This window comes from Cibotium barometz, chromosome 58 (assembly GCF_041138505.1).
Source record: "Cibotium barometz isolate CiBa-2024 chromosome 58, ASM4113850v1, whole genome shotgun sequence".
Classification (NCBI taxonomy): domain Eukaryota; kingdom Viridiplantae; phylum Streptophyta; class Polypodiopsida; order Cyatheales; family Cibotiaceae; genus Cibotium; species Cibotium barometz.
The window spans coordinates 35,456,278-35,467,275 of NC_141103.1; the positions used below are offsets into that span (position 1 = coordinate 35,456,278).

At 41.6% G+C, this 10,998-nt stretch overlaps 1 protein-coding gene across 3 annotated transcripts in view; it reads right to left on the bottom strand.

The window, feature by feature from the left end:
* Positions 1-10,079, bottom strand: part of LOC147606216 (dynamin-2A-like) — a 117,588-nt gene extending 107,509 nt beyond the window's left edge. For 2 of the 3 annotated variants that reach the window (XR_015265102.1, XM_086792965.1), the window contains exons 1-3: positions 9,222-10,079; positions 8,873-8,923; positions 8,644-8,764 (exon numbers count right to left, since the gene is read on the bottom strand). Coding sequence is in view for 1 of the 3 variants with exons in the window: in XM_086792965.1 (XP_086649091.1) it covers positions 8,644-8,764; positions 8,873-8,923; positions 9,222-9,347 (298 nt within the window). In the remaining 2 variants the exon portion in view is untranslated. The remainder of the gene's footprint in view (positions 1-8,643; positions 8,765-8,872; positions 8,924-9,221) is intronic. The other variant, XM_086792966.1, reaches the window with a different exon arrangement.
* Positions 10,080-10,998: the final 919 nt, after the last annotated feature.

A 10,998-nucleotide genomic window follows, 5' to 3' on the forward strand; every position in this document is an offset into this window, starting at 1 on the left:
ATGTACAGCTCATCTTGGTAGCCAACTGGGAAGAGATGGCGTCCTTAAATCTGCCCATGTCAAATAAGCCTTAAAACTGGTGGCCCTTGGCAGAGCCATAAGCTCGGATCAAGCTTTTCTCTGTGGCTACAGCCGCATCCTCCTGCTTAAGGACGATCTCCCACCCAGTCTCCCACCCTCTCGTCCTAAAAGAGTCGTCATATCGGTTTGGTCCCATAGGACAGAACCTCCTAGCAAGTTTCCCTATCATCTTTCCAAGATTTTCAAGGGCAAGCTAGAAAAGCAGTTAGTGAACGGAACACTCAAACATTTGAAGCATGTTCTTTATGGACTAGTCTTCACAATCAAAACAGACCTCTAAGCACTTCCGTGGCTCTCGACGAGGCAAAGTGCCCAGTGGAGTGATCACGTACATCCCTGGTCAGCATAACCCAGTGACAAATGCTCTTAGTAGAAAGATCAACATCCAGACCATGCAGGAGTCCATCATTCTCAAAATCTCTAGAAAAGGCTTGGATAGCATGAAAGATCAACATGTCGATTCTGCAGAGTTTGATACTCAATACAATTTGGCCCTAAATTCTGAGCCTAGCCATTATTCAGTTCATAGACAGGTAAATAAGTCTAGATGAGATGTCCACTTCAAGGAAGGGGATAAGGTCTCTTTGCATATCACGAAACAAAGATTGAAACAAGTGGGCAAACGTTGTCCCAAGCTTTTGTGGACAAACGTTGTCCCAAGCTTTCTTTCCATAGTTTTGGACCTTTTCCTATAGTTCAGAAGCTAAGTGATGTCTCCTCCTGCAATAAGAGAGTCACCAACTCATCAAAGGTATACAAGTTTGGATTACCCTTCATGAGTAGACGAAGAGTAGTAGCGAAACCCTGATAGGATTCTGGCAAACCCCGAAGCACTGTAGATACAAGTGAACCATCTGGAATGACCTCATCAATGTTGATGAGCTGCTCTCGCAAATCCTTGATGCGGGTAAGGAACTTGTCCATTGAATCACCCTCATCCATATGCTCAGACTCAATCTTCTTGCGAAGATAGGCAACACGAGCCTCATTGCGAACCTGATACAAAGAAGCAAGTACATCCCATGCACCCTTAGCAGAATTGCATGAACGAATGTGTGGTATAACCTGCCTTTTCAATGAAAGGGCAATCAAACCATGTGCCTCAGCATCCTTGGCATCCCATCTGAGCTGTTCTGGAGTGGGTGACAAAGGTGCAGAAGCACCCGAAGATACATCATCACCTGCATCAATGGTTCTGAAGTACTAGTTGCTCGTGCAGGTACAATAGGCCTGACATCAACCCCTGATACATAGATCCACAAATTCTTTACAACTAGTACATGTTTCATCATATATGCCCACATAGGATAGTTGGTGCCATCCAACTTATCATCAATGGAGAGCATACCAAACAAATCACTAGAATTCCCAGACATGACTGTCACAAATGCGTAGGCAAAAATGTGCAATCCAACTAGTACATGTTTCATCATATATGCCCACATAGGATAGTTGGTGCCATCCAACTTATCATCAATGGAGAGCATACCAAACAAATCACTAGAATTCCCAGACATGACTGTCACAAATGCGTAGGCAAAAATGTGCAATCCAATGCTAAGACACACGAGAAATTGGGAGAAATGTCCCAATTGTGTCTTTATCACCTGTGCCAATGTTGTAACACCCAAAAAATTGGAGGAAATGCCCAATGCCAAAGCAATGTACCTGTAATAGCAAAAATGCCTGCAAATATCTTTAGTAACCCTACAAATAATGTTAATTTCTGCAAAATCCCCAAATTTTTAGTGCAATTATGCACCAAATCTGAGAAAATCAATGCCAATGTCGCAATTTCAGGCTCAATAATGAAAAAGCCCAAAATTAATGGGGTTAATTTGCTAATTTTTCAGCAATTTTTGTAATATTTGACAAAGAATAGAAATAATAGCAAAACAACTTTACTGATTACTGATGGCACTTGTTTCAAGAAGAAGATGCTGATGTCGATGCAGATCTGTACGGACTACAGTAGGTACCATGGGGTGTTGCAGATGGGCAGCAGAGATACCAACACATCTGGAGTTGTTGCAGTCGGGCAGCAGAGTTGTGAAGAGGCGGCGCAAGGGCGGCGAACAGCAGACAGGTGGCGCCGGGCAAATCTGAGATGGCGCAGGGATGCAAAGGGCGGCGGCAGGGTGAAAGGGTGGCGGCAGATCTAAGCAGATGCAAGGCTGTACAAAACCCTAACGCAAGCAACAGACAATACCAATGTTGAAGAAACCCTAACCCTAATGCTTTGATACCAATGTTGGGGTTGAGGAAAGCTTGCCTGTACACCACCACACACACACAACTTGAACCACACGTGTGAGAGTGAGCTAGTTACTGGAAAGTGCTCTTATGATAATGATAAGTACAAAAGTACTATGAGTACAAGATATAGCGTAGGGCAAAGTGCCCAACACACATAAGTGTGTTCACACGGGAAAAAAACCTGTGTGCAGCCACAGGGAAAAAGTGCCCGTGAGTAAGCTGTGTTCACACTTGAACTAGCTGGGAGTGGTCATGACCAACAATGCAGTTGTCACGTGCACACCCATCAAGTATACAAGTGACATGGCAGATCTTAGCATCCATAAGCATTAAGCAAGACATTTAAGCATTAATCCAAGTATTAATCCAAGCATTAATCACAGCATAAATTGTGTTTGGGGCTTGTACAGCACCCACCAACAGCAGTTACAAGGCAATTATAGCAGCATTTAGAGCATTCATTATATCAGGTCGGGCCTGTTGTGACCAGCTGACAGCAGTGGCAGCAGCCAACAGCATTTATGGCAGTCATGTGGTCTTTTACACCTGGCTGACAGCAGTAAACCTGCCCGACCAGCAGCAGCTCAGCATATAAATAGAAGCGCATTAGATTCAGTCCATTATCTCTCATATTCAGCAGGAGATCTCATCTTCTCTTCAGCGTTTCCTTCCTAGGAGACGAGGGAAGTCAGCAGATCAGCAGTATAGTCAGCATATTCAGCAAATAGTTATCTTCCTACCCCCTATATATATATATATATATATATATATATATAATACAATATTATATATATATATATATATATATATATATATATATATATATATATATAATATTGTATTATATATATATATATAGTATTTTATATATATATATAGTATTATATATATATATATATATAATACTATATATATATATAAAATACTATATATATATATATAATACAATATTATATATATATATATATATATATATATATATATATATATATATATATATATATATTCAGCAAATAGTTATCTTCCTACCTCCTACATAGAGGGAAGCTAGTATCCAAGGGTGGACCTCAGCAGTGGAGCAAGGAATCAGTCATCATCATCAGCATTCAGCATCTCTCTCTCATTCTGAGAAGGATATTCAGCATAGATCTATTCATAGATTTGCCACGAGACAACGAAATCTCGTTGGAATAAGGCCTTTTGAACTAGAAAGGAAAACTGTTGTGCCTTTTGAGAGATGTGGGTGCGGGGACCAGGTGTGATCCCGACGTCCCGTCCACATCCAAATGATAGGGCACTAATGTACAGCTCATTTTGGTAGCCAACTGGGAGAAATGACGTCCTCAAAACTGCCCATGTCAAAAGGCCTACAAATTGGCGGCCATCGGCAGAGCCATACGCTCCGATGAGGCTTTTCTGTGCAACCTCACTCTCACCCTCCTGCTTAGCATCGAATACCACTGATGGCATAAGATGCATAGAAGGTAAAATCTGAACTGCGTTGGTGGTAGTAGGCGGGGCTGGAGGTGGAGGAGCAGGAGATGATGTGGCAACTGTGGAAGAAGGTGGTTTGGAGATTTGCTCCGTTTGCCATTTCTGGCAATCTTTCTTACCATGCCCAATGGTATGACAGAAAAAACATATGTTCTTTGACTAGTACTTCCTTTGCTCCTTTGGAGGAAGATAGCCTCCAGTGATGCCTCCTTTAGCCTTTTCCTCAGGGGTTTTCTTAGGTTTAGATTGGTTATTCTTCTTACTCCCTGAACTAGAGCTAGAACTGTCGCCCTTCTTAGTATCTTAAGAAAATGCATTACCATTCCCCGACTGCAAAACAGATTGCTGCTGTTGGGGTTTGGTACTAGACTGCGGTTGCTTAGGCTTACCTCCATTTATCTCCAATTCTTCATTTTGAGCCAAGAGTCAAAGCCCTGTCATGTGTGTTGGGTTCAAAGTTACGAACTGTAAACCGGATGTTAGGATCTAATCCACGAATGAATTGATCCATCTTAGCCTGCTCAGATAACCCTAATTATTGTGCTAAAGTTATAAAAACTGAAGCACAGGTGACCCGTTTTGTCTGAGTCCATAGAACTCATCTGCCAAGTTAGTCAAATACTGGGGAGAGAGAAATCTGGTCTTTAGGTCATTCACAAAGGTATCCCAACGAAAAGCTGTGACACCTGTTGTACGCCCAGCGGGGCGTGCAGTGACAGACTCAACCACGTGTCCAAGAGATAAAAATATAGAGAGAGGGGAGAGAGAAAAGGGAATGGGGATCTTGCACAGTACACCATATTGAGCAGGGAACAGGCCCCGCCTCCTTTCAGGAATTTACTCAGGAACAATCCCCGGGCACACTGGCCATGATCAATACAATCAATGAATACAAAACAAACAAATATGCCGATGTAGGATATCCAAGTCGATGTCAATGTCGACGTACAAGATCTCTGATGTCGAGCACACCACGGGGATGACCCACAAGTATCTCTCACCGGGCTAGTACCAAATCCAAATATCCAAATCTAAATCCAATGAATCCAAGTCCAATGAATCCAAATCCAAGTCCAAGTCCAAGTCCAAATCCAAGTCCAAGTTCCATGTTCATGTTCATGTTCATGTCCAAGCTTCATGCCTAACCTATATGTCCAAGTTCCATGTTTATGTCCAAGTGTCATGTTCCATGTCCAAGCTCTATGCCCAAGTTCTCCATGTCCAAGCTATATGTCCAAGTCCAAGAAACACTCGCTCATCCCATGAGTAATCTCCACAACTCCTATAGCCTTGTCCATGAAGAAAACCATGGAAAAGCTCTTTCTCGCAAGAAAACTTATATAAAACCTGTTTTAATGGTTTTTGGGTGATAAAAAACATCCAAAAAGCAGTTTTTAGGGTTTTTGGAGCAGTTTTAGGATTTCTAAATTTTATATGGTTTCTGAAATTTCTGTCCGTACATGTCCGTACAACTCCATACATGTCCATACATACGTCCATATTGCCCATGCATATACCCATACAAGTCTAGGACTGACCGTACATCTGAAAAGCATGTTCGAGAAGGTGTTGATGGCAAAGAAGAAGCTCTTGATCATCATAATGATGTCCACACATACTCCACGATCTCCTTCAATCTTCAATGATCTTGTTCATAGATCATGATGAAGAAGATAATCTCCATGCTTGAACGAAGATGGCAATGCAATGAAGAGGTTCTTCTTCAACTTGATGCTCAAGAGAGGCTCATGCTTCTTTTATACTTGGGAAAGCCTTGCTCTTTGCCAAAAAGTAATGCTTTTGCTTTGTTTTTGTCTTTTTATTAAATATTATTAATAATAGCCAAAGTTCTTGATTTGTGCTTTTACAACTTCAGGGCCTTGCTTTTTGACCCTAGAGCTGCTTTTTTTAGAAAGCGACTTTTAGCTTTTTGATCTGCCTTAGTCTTCTCTTTCCAATGGTGCCCTTGGCTCACGGTCAATCCTGTTTGACTTTTTGCTTTTTCTTGCTTTTTGACCAAGAATGGTGCTTTTTCTTAATCAAACCTATTGGACCCTGTCCCCATGTCTTCTTCCACCTGTCTGGTGTCTGGGCATGGGTTTCATCATGTGAAATACAGCTAGGAGGACCAAATAGTTACACCTGTGATGTGGTTTGTATGGATACTAGACAAATGCTACCACTAAGTAACTGCCTTACCCGTGTGGTGGGAAGCCGCTACGTGGACTTTGTCTTGAGGATCTATTAGCTTTGCCAATGGAAAATAAGCATTAATTGACAGCTAAATGATTACACTTACCATTATACTTACTAAAATTCACTTGAGTTCACATGACGGTTGCTGATGTCGCAGGATTTTGGCTGGTGGGACCTATGGGTGGGAAAACTGAAGAGAGGTTGTGTTGATATTTCAGATGCAAGGCCTCTTTTTCCTGTTGGTGTTCGAGTTAACATTCGCTCGCGATCGAGCTCTTGTTGGTGCTCCCGAGCGGCGAGTTCAACCTGAAGGTCTCGAACGCGCTCCGTTTGGTTTTCTGTAACTCCGAGAGCCAATCCATCTTCAGTTTTTCCTCGCTCAACACATTGATAATGCCATTCTTCTTCAAACCTGCTTTGGACTTCCTCATAGTCCCATCTATCTGATTTTTCTTCTCGCCATCTCGCTTTGTTGTTCCATCTAAAAGAAGAGTGACGAAGTCGGGGGTAACTAGAGGAGTGGGTTTTGTGATTGTTCCCTCCAAGAGTTGGAAACGCTCCATGAGAAGCTGGTTCTGTCCTCGGAGTAGAGCTATGGTATCTGTAGTAGTAGGAAGAGCGTGGTCTCCTTCGGGGGAGACGTCTTCTTGCTGATGTGTACTCTCCTCTGTAAACATGTTACTGAAGTAGGTGGTCGTGCCAGAGCGAAGCATGACCATCCAAGGATGCTCTCACGCTAGGATGCGGTGTGTGTAGACAAGTTGAATCTAATACCAATGCAACATGCAGCGCAATTATGCGTAATGTCACACAAAGTCTCACACCGCCTTCTTTATCCTGAGTTTCGAAAGTCTTTAGCAATCCACTTTATCACTTCAAACTTTAAGAGATGAGAGAGAGAGAGAGAGAGAGAGAGAGAGAGAGATCTGTACACCTTATTGGGTCCCAAATTACCCACTGAAGGGCTTCCTCCTATTGCTGCTTTATTATCTTTGAAGAGAATGAATGTATGACTGACTTGGGACTGTAGATAAGACAAACACAAGACCTTTGAAAGACCAAGAGTCGGGCTGAACTGTACACAGCTTTAAAAGCACCAATGATGACTGATCTCAATGCCTATGCACTCTTCCAATGGAATGTAGGAAGGCTACAAATCTGAGGCTAAGAGAAGGGGCTGTTTGGGACTGTTCTAGGCTGTGATATGCATTATGAATGAATGAATACGATGCATTTTACCTTCACCAAAGAGGCTGTAGCAAAACAATGATGCGTATGAGTGCTGAATTCTGTTATAAGCTGAAAAATGCAAGGTTTTGTAGCGCTTCCCTTGGTTGAATGTTGGCGATGATGCGTTTTGCTAATGTGTGCCAAACGATGATGCTCCCAAGGCTGTGGTACTGAATGGCTTGGCTGCAAATATGATGATGATGGAATGATGCAAAGCAATGCTATATATATATGAGCAAAGTGCTAGTCAGCTAGTTGTGAAACTGGCTGGCTGTAGCATAATATGCTACACGACTTGCATATGGTGAATATAATGGTGATAATGTTAAAATAATATGAAAAAAAATGCTATAAAATATGATAAAAATATTGGATAATATTCCAAGGCTTCTGCAATGGTCTATGTGGTCTCTGTGCATATGGGATGAATGATATGCGATATGCAACCACGATCTGATGCAGACCCTTAGGCTTCTATTGACTCTATATGCATGAATGATTCTCTCCGAGTGGGTTAAGGGACTTGACTGACTGACTCTCTCTCTAAGACTGAGGAATGGCCTACGTAGCTCGTGCCTGACATATCCTAGACTGAGGATTACAATGGGGTCATGAGTACGACAATATCAAATCCTAAAGGGTTTTACTGTTGTACAATGGAGCCTTGATGATGAGCCATCTTGTCACCATGCACTAGAGTGCAAAGTGCATGTGACACCAATCTAGTGGTCTCTGCATTTTCTCTCTTCAACTCTATCTCATGTGAATAAAGGTAAAAGTGGATTGCTTCACTAGCATAAAGGTATAAAGAAGGTCTTGCTATGCGTTACACGATCATACCAGTTGCATGTTACACTAAGTGTGATGCATGTGGGGAAGAGTAAGAGGTTGTAGGCTCATCTAGAACTACCACCAAGCCCAATCAACTTAGCTCTCAGCTTAGAAAACACAATACAAACTTTGTAACAGCTTCAAAAACATAAAAGCTCACATCATTCCTTACCAGGCACTACTATACATCAACCCAAAAACCACCACATGCAAAGACCTTGCACCATCTAAAAGAACGCCCCCAACCAGTCCATCTAAGCCAAGATTTCTTATCACTCCCACAACTCATGTCATCATGGAAAGACCGAGAATGTACTGCACCATTTAAGACTTCAACCTGCTGCAATAATCCTGCTGCAAGTTCCTGACTTCACGCACTAAATTTTTGTGGTCCTTGAAGCTGTAAACGCTACAAGCAAGCACACCTCTACTTGAAAATCCATTGCTTTGCACCCTAAGCTATCCTGTGGTGGTGCAACTTTTTATTTAACATAGAACAGGCATTATCTCAGTACTTGAAAAGTGCAAGAAAAGTTTTAAAAAACCATTACTTACTAGCAGAAACCTGCTGTGTTTTATTCTCAATCTGTATAACCAATCCTCTACTGTTCACAGAATCATCTCGCTCCATATCAAGGTAAATGGGTGCTCTTGTTGCACCATTTTCCCCGGTTGGCTGTAGAATCCAACCCCAAGATCAACGCTAGCATGACATCAAAAGGAAAACAAGGATGTTTCGTAGTTGAATCGTCATCATTATATTCAGTGCCAAGAAATTGCATACCAGCACAGGATGTCCTACTAGACTGTTTAGCACTGCTGACTTCCCAGCGCCCTGTAATGCCATTCAAGATAATATGTCCTAAATTAAGATTTTCAACAACTTGAAAGTAGAATCAATACACAGGTGAAGCAGGCTAAAATTTACACCATCTGCCCTTCCTTATGCAATGCCACATACAAAAAGCTTTAACCTGTGACTTCCTTATGATTGCCACAATCGAAAAGGGGATTTGCTTAGACATTCTCACATGTAGAATGCCCAATTCATGTAATGCTAGAGATGAAGCACAAAAAACCTCGCTGACTGTAATCTAAGGATGTTCAAAACAAAGAAAGGTTAAGAAACATACGATGTTGCCTAGTGCGACCACACTGAGAAAACCAGAATCCTGCCTTGGAGGATCTTCTGGATCTTCATCTGAAAGAAGAGCCGCGGCTTGATGCATAGATTCTGCTAACTGTATCAAGCTGTCCATCCTAGACCAAATTTCTCTCTGAAAAGACCTCGAAAAGTTTCCTGATGCACGGCTCCTATCTGGATCAATGCATCCAAACGAAGGTGCTAAAAATTTCTTTCGCCGATGTCACGGTACGCTTCAAACTGATTTTCAGTCTATCTTGACTGCCGGATACTTCGAACCCGCCGGCGAAGAGGAGTGCTGACTTGAACATGGAACCGAAGCTCCGGCAGGAATGCCGCCCATTAAGACGTAAAGGGACCGTCTAAAGCAGTGATTCTCATCCGGCCATGGAGCCAGGGTTTCGCTTAATAGAATCTGTGAGCGTATACGGTTGGGTTAAGGGTTAAGGTAACCGTCAAGGTTATGGTTAGGGTTTCGGTGAGAAACTCTGCGCTTGCTGATGCAGAACAGGAAGAAGACGGCACGCTGGAGATGGAGATATTCGTGCAGGGATGTATTAGCTTGACAGATGGAGAAAAACAGGAACCGAAATTTAAGCTGCGAAGCTGCAGGCTGTGCAGGCAGCTATGGGCACAGCGAAGGAAGGCGAAGATGATCTGTAATGGTCTAGATGATGATGCCCAAACTTGGCTTCACCGTACTAATGTGACTCCTTAAACCACAATTTTATATACTAAAATAAAGTTAAACTAAGACAAAAAAAATAAAACAAGATTTTTTAAAAAATTAGAGAGAGAGAGAGAGAGAGAGAGTGTGTGAGATGTGCCTTTCATTGGCACCAAAGTCACGGCCTTGAACCTTAGTTCTCAATATTTGAGAGCTCGATGCGTAAATCATTAAAGATTTTATTAACGTCTACGAAAACCCCCACGGTCTATGAGACCAAGCAATAACATACTTTTGCTTGAAAAACATAAAGAAATGATTCATGTGTTTGCCCTGTTTTTGTTTCATCATGGAGTGTTCAAAGGCTATTTCTTCACCTTACCTACTATTTCCAACTAAACACATTAATGTGATGAAGTCCTATCTAGTGGTATTTTAATTTGTACAATTGGACACATGAATTCATACTAACAATATAAAATGAGAGCGGCTCTTATGTGATCGTTGAGCAAGAAGTGTTGATATGGACTAATTATATGTGGCATCTAACAGCCTTTTGTGTTAAGATGGAGATGATTTGTGTTAAATCAATCTCAATTACTATATTATATAACTATAGAGAGTGGTCAACAATTAGAAGAGCCTAAAGTCTTACATTGAGGACAAGGCCTACACAACCCTCACACCTACATTGAAAAAAGATGTGAGGCATAAAGCTTCTGAATAAGCATATATTTCACAACTTCAATACTTATCTCTTTGCCTTGATCTCCCTCTTTGAAAAATACTTGGTAACACCTCTTGCTCTCCTCCACTAGATAAACCATTTCTTGCTTTAAACACAAAACATCATATTCTCACATAAAACAATACCCAAAAAAGGCCCAAAACCAATGAGTCTTAGCAATAAAACAAAGAATATGTGTCTCCTATACGCATTCTCCTATACTAGAATGGAGAGAAGCCATGTAGCATTGCATGGCTCTCTCCATGTCCTTTCTATTTGTCCATGTTTTATATGTAGGATAATGTATCGGTGAGGGGGTAGTTGGTGAGGTAGCTAGGATTGGTTATGTGAGATTTGATATGGTAAGTTTAG